Raw genomic sequence first — 13551 nt, 5'->3', positions numbered from 1 at the left:
AAAAAAAAAAAAAAACAAAAATAAACATCAACACCAGGTCGTAATCTCAGCACTCAGGAGGCTGAGGAAGGAGGATCATTTCGAGTTGGAGGCCAGCCTGTGCTACATAGCAAATTTAAGGCCAGCCTGAACTACACAGTGACACCATATCTCAAAAACAAAAACAAAAATTATTAATAATGGGACAAGTAAAATTGCATGCCATCTAAAAGGATGCATTTAGAAGAAGAAAATATTGTTTCTGTGACACTCCATTTGAAGAGGTATAACTTAAATCTAAGCTCGAGAAAATATCAAACAAACCCTAATTGAAAGACAATCTAGACAATAACCAGCCTGTAATGTTCATAAGTATCAACATCACCAAAGTCAAGATAAGTTTACTGAGGAAAATCTAAGATACTAAAGAGACTTGATAACTAACAACTAATAATTCTGAACCACATCCTTCTCTGCTTTAAAGAACATACCTGAGATAAGTGGCAAAACTTGAACAGGATCTGTGAGTTAGAAGGAGTTAACATATCAATTAATTTCTTGATTCTGATGGTTATACAGTGGTTAGTTAAGAAAACCTCCTTGCAGGAAATACATGCAAGTATTCAGGGTGACTGAGCATTAGTTTGGGAACTTAATCCTCAAATGGTTCAGAAAAAAATTCTTTGTGCTGTACCTTGAACTTTTATGTAAATTTGGGCTGTTTCCAACTTTTAAAAAATGATTTTTAAAGATTCATATGCAGGACTGAGAGTGATAAAGCATTTGCCTAGCACACATATAAGGCCCTGGGTTATGATCTTCAACACCAATAAGTAAATAAGATAAATTTCATGTGCAACACAATTTAAAAAAACAAAGAACAGAATGGGTGGTAGATGAGGGAGCGCTCTTCCCATGGTGCCCCCAGCAGGTGCTCTACCAGAGGGCAGCCCTCAGCACACCTCAGCCCCAACAGTCTCTCACTCTCCCAGCTGAGTCTCCATGAGAAGGAGCCCCACTCAACTCCCCCTCACTGGCACTGTAGCGCCCTACGGCCCTCTTAGAAAATACTCCCACACTCCCTGCAGCAGCGGCCCACCTGTTCTTTCACCTCAGTACCTTGGAATGTTTCTTTTCTATTTGTGTCTATACTTCAATTACCAGTTTACAGACTATAAATCTATACCTTATAACACAGACTGGGACTAAAGTATCTAGCAGAAGGGTGGGATTCAAAAGAAAACAGCTTACGATTCTCTGTATTTCTACAAACTATCTTTTATCAGAGACCAAGGTTTATACACATTTATTTTCAGACATATTTTTCCTTCTCCTAGCAAATTACAGGTAATAAGCAGCCTATGGCAAGAGAGAAAATGAATGATTCTCTCTTCAAAGTGAGGGGATCAGCCCCCCAGTGGGGACAGGGGAGGGATAAATAGGGACTGCCCGGGGGCCAGCCTGATTTGGAGAACAGGCGTGCGCCACAGCCCCTGGAGGATGGTCTCTGTGCAGAGTATTTACACAACAGACACCAATGGCTCCTCTGCAGGCATTACTGTCTATCAGGTAAATAACACATGTGCCAAGACACACATTTAATGAGGGAAATAATATGCCTTTATAAAAAGACTCAATCTGTATTTACCTGAGAGACCAAAGAAGCACCAAATCACCAGATTAGTGGAACCACAGAGGAGTCGTTCTGGTGTCTTGAGTAAATAGACATTTTATAGCCTCCATTACTAGAGGGGGAAGGGTGGGTGGAGGGAAGGGTCATTCTTCAACATTCACATACACAGGCCAGGGAGCCTCAGGAATGGGACAAAAAGAGAAGCCCATTAGGAAACATGTGGTCTACTCCCACTCTACCTCCCAGCCACACTGATTTAGAATCTCTCGGTTGATACCATCCCTGGATTCAATGCATGAAACTAAAAGTCAGAGTGACAGGCATGGGTACATTCCAGGGGAATCCCAAGGTACCAGAGGTACCAGAACCTAACTAACTGGATGCACCTGGACCACTACAGCAGTAACTTTTCAGTTTCCTATCCTGGGTCAAGTCCCTGACTCAGTCTGACCTACAAGGTCAAGGTGCTCAAGCACCTAAGTCACAGAAGCAACAACCAAGACTGCTTGCATGGAATTCACTCAATTCCAGGCTTTGTCTTAGGCAGCTAAAAAATAGAAAAACAAATAAATTGCATACCTTCCAGAGTTATAATCTTCAATCCAACGAATGCATCCCTACTGCCAGGTACCTTCTGTGAAAATCAGACTGTCAAAGGTGAAAGAAAACCTAAGAGGCCACCAGGAAAAAGCAGCCCCAGAAAAGGACTGCCAAAGGTTCACAGAGCAAAGAAAAAGAGAAACCACAGCTCTGGACTCCACAGCCAGGGTCCCACGCCACTATTCCAATGCAAGAAGCAGGCTCACCACTCATCCCCCAAGCTTCCTGCCATCTCACAGAAGAGATAGGAGCCTGAGAGCTCTGTCTTGTTTGGTAAAAGCTATAGGTTAGACTGATGATCCCTGAAACCTCTATGTGGCTTTTGGATGGCCACAAAGTGGAAATGAAGCAGGCTCTTTTGTCAAGAGTCCTCTCTGCAGCCTGTCACTGCCTCAGCCTATAGCTACACCAGCTTCTGCAGAGTTATGGAAAGCCCCTCAATATCAGCAGAAGCTGCTAATCCAAACTACCAGCAGAGCTAAAGTCACCAAAGGCCTTCAGGAATGCCAAATCCTGATGGCAAGATCACAGGGCACAGCAAGGTGGCTCTCCCCTTCAAATACCCCATCTCAGCAGCTTGCGGCAGAATATTAAAAAAGGCAACTGTTTGATCTGATTGCTATTTGCTAAAGAATAAACAATGCCCACCAGCTTTAGACATGCTTTTTCCAGAGACCAAAGTTAGAAGACATCTCTTTGCAAAGTCCTGCAAGTTAGCTGTTATTCAATCATACATGAGAAGGCACAAAGTCCTGTTTCCCAACACACCCCCAAGGAAACTAGAAATGGAGGGAGCCAACAGCATGGTCATCCCTTTAAGTACTCGCCACACTTTTAGAAGGCATCTATAAAACAGCAGTATCCAGATCTTCAAATACCTTGTATACTTCAGCTTCCAAGATGGAGAACTGGTGTTGAAGCAGCCATACAATCCACATGTTAAAACACCAGTATTAGTCAAAACTATGTTCAAACCCTGACTCTAGCCAGGCATAGTGGCACACACCCATAATCCCAGCACTCAGGAGGCCAAGACAGGAGAATCACCATGAGTTCGAGGCCAGCCTGGGCTACACAATGAGTTCAAGGCCGGCCTGAACTACATAACAAGACTCTGTCTCAAAAAAGAAAAGCCTGACTCCAGTATATATTTTTGTAATACTATCTATAATACCTGTATCTTTAGGTTCGATTCAGTCATACAATGCTTTGCACAATAGTAAATACTCGATATACGAAGCTACTATTGTTAATGCAAGAGAACAAAGAAATAGATATGCCACTTTCTGAAAAGCTCCTATAAGCCAGGAACTGTGTTGGTTATTTACAAAGTTTAGCTCATTTAATCCTTCCAACTATCAAGCAAAATAGGTAACAATATTTCCATTTTACACTTGAGGACAGTAAGGCTTAAGGGTACTGAACTCTTTGGGGCTCTTTTCCTCTACCATGTTTGATGGCCCACATTTGCCCCACTGGACTGATTCACCCATCGGCCATAAGGCTAACAATGCGTATCAACTTCAATTATTCTTTTGAGATAAGGTGTGATTTTAACCAAAAGTAACCCAATCTTAGACAATAATTAAATCTATTTAAATCACACAGATTTGTTCTCATAATAATTTATATTTATATAAAATGTCATGTGTGTGTTGTGTAGTACTGGGAATTGAACCCAGGGTCTTCACACTGAGCTACATCCCCAGCCCTTTTTAATTTTTTTATTTAGAGACAGGGTCTCAGTAAGTCACTAAATTGCCCAGGCTAGACTTGAACTTACAATTTTTCTGACCCAGTCTAAGAGCTGGGACTACAGGTGCATACCACGTGCCTGGCTATAATATTTTATACTCTAAAAACAAAAACAAATTACAGCCCTGAGCATAAAAGCAGAAACAGGAAGGGGTGCCTTGGATTAAAGCAATTGCAGCAAAAGGAGCTCAAAGCCTTTTCTTAAACATAACTGCAGAGGTACAAATCTTCCCCATCTTACAGAATGAGATACCAACAGGAGGCACAGGTGACAGTCAGCTCTTGCTCAGGTCCCCAAATGTGATGTTTCCTCTTACAGTCTATGCCTTGGCAAATGCTACTCCCTTTGTTTTAGAGCACACTTCCATTTTTCACCACAGAAATCATCACTCCTTTAAAACCCAGCACAAATTTCCTTTTAGTAGCTTTCTCTGATACCCCATAAGGTTAATTGCTTAAGTGTGACCCAGTAACAGTTTTTTTTTTTTCTTTTGTGGTACCAAGGACTGAACCTAGGGCCTTTGCATTGAGATATATCTCCACTACCTTGTATTATTTGAGATAGGGTCTCACTAAATCACTAAGTTACCCAAGCTGGGCTCAAATTTATAATCCTCCTGCCTCAGCCTCCTGAGTAACTGGGATTATAGGTGCACATCACCACATATGATAAGTTTTATACTGTGAGGTGTCAGATATTTGTTTCCCCTACTAGTAGAAATTTTCAAAGAGTTAGGGGGAAAGATTGGAAGACATCAATATAGGCATATGTGTGCACTCGTTTATAAAAAAAAGCCAAATTTGATATAATTCTTTGACTTGTTTTTTGTCAGACCCTTTCACACGTTTTTAAATGCATATAGCATTAAAGAAAAGATGTTAGTTTTTTAATCCAAGTGGTGAATGCATTTGAAAAGCTGAGAAATGCTGAATTAGAGCATTTTAAGAGCAAAGACTACATTTTATTCATTCATATGTTCCCAGCACCTCACACAGGGCCAGGCACAAAGGGTGAATATAGGATTGAAAGAATTAACATGGCTAAAATCATGAGGCTAACTGCTGTGGAATTAGACATGCCAGAACAGTGCCAACAAAGGTTCTTTTCTTTCTCTATCCTTCCCCAAGCCCACCCAATCTGACTTTCAGGGAGGGAGGGAGAGAAAGAGAAAGAGACAGAGACAGAAACAGACAGACAGAGACAGAGACAGACAGACAGAGACAGAGAGAGACAGAGAGAGAATGGGAATGAGAATATTACCAGAATACTATCAAAAGGATTAATTTAGGGACCAGTGTTTGGACTGTCACATCCAATCACTACCCACAGATCTACAGCTTCCCAAATCAGGCTCATGCAAAGAGGAATCAATTGCAAGGACACAGAGGGTCTGAACAGGCATACTAATGGCCTCCTGAGGTGCCAGCGGCCAGCTTTGACACTCCCATAAATTATCTGCCTTTTGATTTTACCTGTAGCTGTGAGGCACAAGGCACAATTTTGAACATATCAAAGCAATCCCTCGTAACCCAAGGCTCCCCAAGGAATGTCCCCAAAGGAGGAAAGGCTAAAAACAACAACCCAAAGGAAATCTGTTCCCCAGCAAATCTGGTCCTAGCAGTCAACAATTAAAATGCAACAGAACCAAATGGATAAAGGAGAACTCAAATCAAACCTAGTAGATCTAAACAAACCATGCATCAGACTGCAGGTTTGCAATGACCACGCATCCATCACTCAAGGGAAGAGAAATCACAGCAATAAACTAACACAATTTCATCGGGAAACAAATCTGCACTAGCTTTTACAGTACCTCACAGCATGATCTTGGGCAACTCACTTAACTTTCTTGGACTTCAGTTTGCCCCATACAGTAGCAAGGAAACAAATGCTGACCACCTCCTCTACTTCCTAGAGTAGTACTGAAAAGTAATAAAAAAAAAAAAAAAAAAATTGGAGAGGTACTTCACAAAGATAGAGGACCACAAAGGTGGCAACAGTAATAAATGACCTCAGACAGGGAGGAATGACTGGTCACACATTGGTGAATTTCTATAAACTGACTTAATTTACTTTAGAGATGGCATTGGGACTACCCTGAAAAAAGGTCCACCATAAAAGTTCTGGGAATGGAAAACCTGCAGTGTGCAAATTTTCATTATAAGAACAGTGTCTTCCTTTATTTTTAGCTTTCTCTTGGTGCTTCCAGCACCAAGTGATATGTTTCTGTCACACAGACAAAATGACAACTGTGTAAACCTAATACATACTAAACCAAAGGCCAAGCCACCCAACTACTGCCTCCTTTTTAAATAATTACTAATCCTGTGAAATATTATTCATCATAAAATATATCAAGACATTCTGCTAAGAACTTTATATACCTTAGTAAGGCCTTTAAGGAACCCTGTTAAGTTCCATTATCTCCTCTTTATAGATAAGGAAAGTGAAGCTCAAAGTGAGTCACTTGTTCAAGGTCACATAAACACTATCAGAAACCTATAAGCTTCCCTCCAGCAATCCAAGCACACTAGGGCTCATAAGAAGAGGAAGACAAAGGGAAAAACCAGACACAGCATTCATTAGACCCTCAACAAATACTTTATTTGCTCCTTGTGCCCACCTGTACCACCATACCTAAACTGGGGGACCTTCCCAAACTCAAGAAAAGGTGATCAGTCTGCTGTAAACAAGAAAAGGAGAGAATGAATAGGACTTATATAGAATGAGGACAATTCCCTAGAAAGCTTAGAAATATGGGTCAATTTCTGTGTGTACAGTTCAAGAAGTTCAAAGCAACTGATATTAAGCTCTAAGCCCTAAAACCAAGATCCCTCCCAGGGCTCCATTTATTCTATACGTTCTTTAATAGAAAACAGTTTCCAAAACCTTTTAATGCATTCTATACCAATTTTCCCTCCTACATATTTTCTATCTGTGAAATGGGAGCTGGTATTTCCAACACATTCTCTGGTAGACCTTGAAGTTCCAATAGAGGGCCACAAAGTTACTAAAGAAAACCAATATGGGGTTGGGGATGTAGCTCAGAGGCACAGCACCTGTCTGACAATCACAAGGTCTTAAGTTTGATTCCTGGTACCAAAAAAAAAAAAAAGAAAAGAAAACCAATACATACATGTATGCAAAGATTCAATTATACTTAGTTTTTAAGAACCAAAATATTGCCACAAAAGGGGAAATACAAAATGCTACCAAGTTAACTGCCACACCCTCCTTACTGGTCTACTTCCAGTATTATCTATTCCAATCAATCCATTCTTCACACACACATCAAAGCAAACTTTCTGCGACATAAATTTAATGTCAGTCATCTACTGCTTAAAACTTAACAACTTTCTACTGTTAAATCTCACCCAGGGTCACCAAACTATAGTTCATGGGCCAAATCCAGGTGCCACCTGTTTTTTTTTTTATTTTTTTTTATTTTTTTTTTTTTTTATTTTGCCACCTGTTTTTATAAGTAAGTTTTTATTGGTACACAGCCATGTTTGCTCATTTTCACACTACGGTTGTTTTTATGCATGAATGCACAATTCTGTAGACTAGCTATGACAGAAACCCACAAAGCCCAAATATATACTATCTTTACAGAAAAATTTTTGCCAACTTCTCATCTTTTTTCTACCCTCCACCCACCCACAGCAAAATGTAGATACGTTAGGATTAGCCATCTACTCAAAGATAACACAAAGTCCAAGTTAAATCAAGGTCCCAAAGGCTCTGGTCACAAACATTATCAAGAACCAAATGAATATGTTTCTTCCAGTTGTATTAAGATGTGTATTTCTTAGGATAAAAGACTATTTTCTGCCTCTATTCAATCATCCTGAACCTAAAGTAAGTGCTCATGAGATACCCACTACAGAAACCATGACAGAAGTAGAGAGTCTGGATCCCCTACCTCCACCTCTCACTCCACAAACATTGGGTAAACTTCAATAGGTTTTGAGCATATGCTGCCTTATCATAAAAAGCTACATAAAAATACAATCTGCACCAACCCCCACCCCATATCCACCAAACTTAAATGCGCAAAAGGAGGAAGTCAAGCCAAACTTCACCATGCAACAGAATTCTCACCTCTTCTTACTTCGAAGATGCCAAGACTGGCAGCTGGGGATGGTGAAGGTTCTGTGAGAGCTGGAAAGCCCCAGTGCTGTGGACAAACACACATCTCTGCAACAAGTCTATTTCAACACAAAAGATGAAATCCCCACTAAGGATTACACTACTCCTCAAACTCCTAAACTCCTAAACTTTGGCAGAAAGCTGTCTATGTGGAAAGACACTGCCCTTACAGAGCTTTCAAAAGCTATCAGGATCATATTTGCTTTTGGAATGACGTACATGTTCTCTAGTAGCATACTTTTCTTCCTAACAAGGCTTACTTCCTACAAACGCTAAATATTTATAGTATCTGAGCCTGGATTGTGAAAGAAGGACATAGAATGGCAGCTACAGAATAATTTTTAGACTTCTATGTCCACAAGAAAGAGACATGAGTAAAACTGACAGTACTCAGAACTTAGGAACCGAGGTTGGGCTTCAAGACTGTGGGAAGAGTCTGTTGCCACAAACCTGAAGGCCATATTACAGATGGCCATATAGACCAGGAAATACTTTCAAGATGCTTCCATATCCCTTTCAAGTTCTAAGAAAGTCAAGGTAACCAAATGCTGAGTCAAAATATAAATTTATATTTATAACTGAACTCAGCTCTTCCAAAGGACAAGTAGCTGCAGATATCATCTTGTAAGTTGGTGATGCCCTCTCCACAGAAACACCTATGACTGGAACCAACATATTCTTTTCTGCCATTTACACATTTAAGTCTTTATTCTACTTTGGACCCCCGGGAAAAGGCCATTCACTAACTCACCCCACCACAGAGAAAACACTTTTTTAAATGAAAGGGAATAAAGGAACCTTTATTTGGAATTTTCAAGTTGGAAGGACAGCTCTTAGCCAAGCTCTATGACCTAGCTAGCTGATTATGTACAGGATCTTTGGGCAGAAATTGTTAATGAGCTTTTAATTTGGAGTGCTTAAGTTGCAAAGCACTCTGAGCTCCAGTGAAGCACCACAGAATCCATAAAGGAAACCTTATCAATCACTTCCCGGCAGCTCCCTTCCCCCCTCTGCCCCTCCTGCGGAAAGGCAGCCAAGTGGGTTTCTAACCAAGATCACAGACACATATTAGTGGAGTCACACTCCAAATCCTTGTTTATAAATTGGCTTTTAAATGGTAGGAGATTCAGGTATAATATACTTAAGCACCAAGAACGAGCCCACTAAAACAAGGTATGCTGTGCATGATAAAGTCAGATTAAATCAGAATTTGATGAAGCCAACTGCTGGTATAAACTCTACAATCAAAAATCACTCAACCAATCACAATCTACTATCCTTTAAATAGAGTACACTCTTTAGCCAATGGGGTTCATGTTTTGCTGCTCTTACGCTCAGAAATATCTAAGAGCAAACGCTACAGAAGTGTGCAGAGACCTCTAGCAGAGACATTCATGGCCAGTTTGTTGTAAAATCCAGCCCTAAGGACAAACCACACCTGCAAGGAGAGGCCTCACATCATCTAGCTTCTCCCAAGTCACTAAGGTGCAGTTATATTTTGCAAGAATTCACAGCCAAGCCTCGATCCAAGTTCATACTTTTGTTTTAAGAAAACACCTGTTGCTGAACCATTTCTAGGAAGGCAAACAAAGCTAACCAGATTAGGCCTTTATTGACTCCTTCCACCATCTCTACTTACACCGCCTCAGATTTACAGAGCTAAACTGCTAACGTGTGTGTGCGCGTGTGTTGGGGTTCTCTTTATCTACTATCTCCTTACTGTTTCTAAGCTCTCTGGTCAAACCTCTTTTCCTCTTCTCTAGTAATCCCAAGTAGGAAGTCAGTCTCCTTAATCAATCATCTCAACCAGTCTGTCTTGCAAAACCTTGCCCCGCTCCCCCTTCACCAGAACATTATTCAGTAGATCATGCATCCAAGGTGAGCACAGGGGCAGACACCCCAGGCTACACAAACTGTGCATACAACGACTCCACACCCAGCATGCATAAGCCTGGGCCCAAGCTGGGGGGAGGGGGGAGCTAGCAGCATCACCCACCCCAGGGTGTTGCCCCCAACTCGGGCCCATCCAAGTCCAGGGGAGAGTAAGGGGAGGGGCAGGGGGCCAGGAGACCAGCCCTCCTTCCCAGGGCCGCCCCCGCCCCCCGTCAGACGCAGGAGAGGCTGTCGCCATGGCAACGCCCCCTCCTAGGGGCTAGCGCGGCAGGCTCCCTCCAGATGCAGGCCCCGACGTCTCCCTCCGCCTCAGCAAGCGCTCAGGGCAGTTGACCGCGGCGGGCACGGCCCGCGCCGACTGCGGCGCCGGCCACGCAGAAGCTGGGCCAGCTCCGCCCGCTCCCACCGCCCGTTCCCGGCCGCCTCAACAGCGGCAGCCAGCACCACGAGTCCACAACACACCGACTCACCTCCGCGCACTCTGACCCCGCTCGACGCAGCGGACGGGCGGGCGCAATGGCCAACCGGCGAGCCCGCCGCCGGCCCCTTTGACCAATAAGCTGACATGGGGCGGGGCTTCTTAGCGCCAAACGCTCCCTCTCCCGACGACATGCGCGCTAAAATGTGCCAAGATGGTGACTGGCGGAGACTGGCCTTATGGGACTTGTAGTGTGGAGCTTGCACATACTCAGAAGAGAAGGGGCCCACTTCTGAACTGCAATAGGGATTTAAAAAAAAAAAAAACCTTCCTCAGTTCTAGAGAGATCCAAGTGCCTCACCTCCGTTTTCTCACCTTTCGATGTATGCATAAGGTGAGTATAGGCTTATAAGGGTACATATTCTGTTTAGATGCTACCCCATGGTTTATTCATTCAACAAGTAATTATCATCATCTCTTGGATGTAGGCCCGGGAGAAACCTGGGAGAATGGGGAAGGCAAATGTAAGAAGAAAATGTTTAGATTTGTGAACGACCTTTCTAACGAAGAAGGAACAGAGTTGTTTTAGGTCCCACCAGAGGAAATATGGGGGTTAAAAGGATTGTGGCTACAGATGTGGGGAACTTCCACAGTCTCTCCAGTTAGATGGAGTGAACTGTCTTCAAAGCCAGAGGTATATTTCTCCATCGTGGTTATGCCTCTCTGGGAAGCCATAGGTACCGGGTTATGAGCTGGAAAACCTCAGTTTAATCAAGGGGAACTTTGACAGCCTTTCAGTTAATCAGGACCTATCCTATGGGCCAGCTTCAATTACTAGCTTCTGTCTGCCATCTGCTTATTCTCACTTGGGACGATAACATTCCCTACCACTTCTGAGATTTAATATACTGGTTCCTGCCTAAATGGAAATGCTTGGTAATCCATATCAGGAAATATATTCCTTAATCTCATCAACACAGTGGATTAGTTTATGCTATTGTGCCCATACAGAATTGATCAGTGTTTTATCATTGTCTATTTCCTTGTCATCTCTCCTCCACGACTTTAACCTCCTTCAATATAAGTATTATTTCCATCTTATTCATGTATCAGTAATACCCAGGTAAGTACCATGCATAAAGCTGGCATGCAACAAGTGCTTGTAAACCAATAAAAGACTAAACAGCAGCAGAGAAATGAGAGGGGATGAAGGAGAAAAAACAAATAGACAAGTAAATATAAAAATAAGAGCCAAGTTCTGTGGCACAAGCTTGTAATCCCAGCTACTCAGAAGGCTGAGGAAGAAGGTTTCAAATTCAAGGCAAACCTGAATCTGGTTTCACTAGATGCTGTTTCAAGCCGGGCATGGTGGCGCACGCCTGTAATCCCAGCAGTCCGGGAGGCTGAGGCAGGAGGATCGTTTCAAGTTCGAGGCCAGCTTGGGCTACAAAGTGAGCTCAAAGCCATCCTGAACTGCATAGCGAGACCCTGACTCAAAAAAAAAAAAAAAAAGAACAACAAAAACGATAGATTCTGTTTCAAAACAAAGATAAGAAAGGCCCAGAGCAGAGTGATCCCAGCACTCAGGAGGCTGAGGCAAGAGGATTATAGAGAGTTCAAGGCCAGCCTAAACTATATAGTGAAATCCTGTCTCAAAGAAATGAAAAACATTTAAAAAAAAAAAAACAACAGACAGAGGAGTGGGCACTGGGTCCAATCCTCAATATCACCCAAAAATAAAATAAAATAAACAAAAGGCTAAAAGATGGCCTCTTCTGTCTCTGGCTTTGTTATATCTTAAATTCTGGCCTAAATAAGACACAGACAACCTTCTTAGCTATAGGAATGAAATACTTCACCTATCTGGATTGGTGGCCTTCTTTAAGGTCCAATCTAAACATTCTCCACTTACCCTTCCATGATTAATTTGACTTCCCCCTAGACTGTGATCCTTCCTTTTTGGTGCTATAGGACTCAATTATACAGCTTCCAGGACCTTACCAGGCTATACGCTCTTTTTAGACAAAGACTAGGCTATAAGCTCTTTTTAGACATGCGCTCATATAACAGAACAGTTTAAGAGCTCAGTATATATACAATATCTTGCACTGATACCTAACCCAGCATTTGGCTCCCTCAAGCCTTAACTCTGTTTTGCATGATTTGATCAACTGGGTAACAGAGCCTGAGCCAGATGTGGTGGCACATCCCTACAACCCCAGTTATTTGTGAAGCTGAGGCAGAAAGATCATAAATTTGAAGCCAGCCTCGGTGATTTAGAGAGACCGTCTCTCAAAGTGGTTTGGAAATGTAGCTCAGTGGTAGTGAGCAAGGCCCTGAATTTAATTCCCAGTACTGTACTGCAAAACAAAACAAAAAGCCTAAGGCAAAGCTTGTATGCTAGGATTTAACTGAGAAGTATAAACCCAGGACAGCAAGAGTAAGGGGGGAAAAGAAGTGATTCAGGGTAAGAGGGAGTGAAAGTATAAGGCAGTGTATTACCAAGTTGCCCAACATTTTAAAGAAAACACAGCTAATTACTCTCATACAAATTAATTCTAGATGAGCAATGGAGAAGGATCTCTTCTCAGGGAGATAGGAAGGCTTGTGCTACCCCACGATTCTAGTAGCCAGAGGGGGCACCAGATTCCACACCCTGAAGCACAATGGTTCATCTGAGACTAGAAATGGTGGAAGTCAAAGTCTCTAGTTTGGTGAAACTGGTCCCACTGCATACCTCCACTGTGGGCACTTTGGAGGCTGTGTCAAAACCTAACCTTCATCCCAGAGGAAGATAAAACAGCCAGATGTGGTGATAGTAGTAGCAGCTGGGCTATCTAGTAAGCAGTGGCCAAGGCACTGGGTCAGAGTATAGGTGAGGCAAGCATATCTAGGGAGGCTGGGAACTAAGACCAGTATACAGACTCAGATACACCCTGGGCAGCCTTTCAACTTCCAGACTAAATAACTGACGAAAGTGAACCTTGAGAGCAGGAACCGAAGAGAGGACCACGCTGGTTCAGTTACTCTTCAACACACCAGGAAAAAGCAAGGTGGCCATCAAAGCTGGGACCTTAACCAGCAATTCAAGGGCAGTGAACACAGGACCCAAGAACAGTGCCT

General features: G+C 42.5%; 1 protein-coding gene across 6 annotated transcripts in view; it reads right to left on the bottom strand.

The window, feature by feature from the left end:
- Eri3 (ERI1 exoribonuclease family member 3) overlaps positions 1-10502 on the bottom strand; it is a 129018-nt gene extending 118516 nt beyond the window's left edge. For 4 of the 6 annotated variants that reach the window (XM_005398762.2, XM_013521693.1, XM_013521692.1 and 1 more), the window contains exons 1-2: positions 10114-10473; positions 8070-8145 (exon numbers count right to left, since the gene is read on the bottom strand). In XM_005398762.2, the coding sequence (XP_005398819.1) occupies positions 8070-8145; positions 10114-10248 (211 nt within the window). In that variant the 5' untranslated portion in view covers positions 10249-10473. The other 2 variants (XM_013521697.1, XM_013521694.1) reach the window with 2 other exon arrangements.
- Positions 10503-13551: the final 3049 nt, after the last annotated feature.

Source organism: Chinchilla lanigera, unplaced genomic scaffold (genome assembly GCF_000276665.1).
Source record: "Chinchilla lanigera isolate Chin_1 unplaced genomic scaffold, ChiLan1.0 scaffold00063, whole genome shotgun sequence".
Taxonomy (NCBI): Eukaryota; Metazoa; Chordata; class Mammalia; order Rodentia; family Chinchillidae; genus Chinchilla; species Chinchilla lanigera.
The sequence above is the reverse complement of the archived record's forward strand: the minus strand, read 5'-3'. Positions and strand labels throughout refer to the sequence as shown.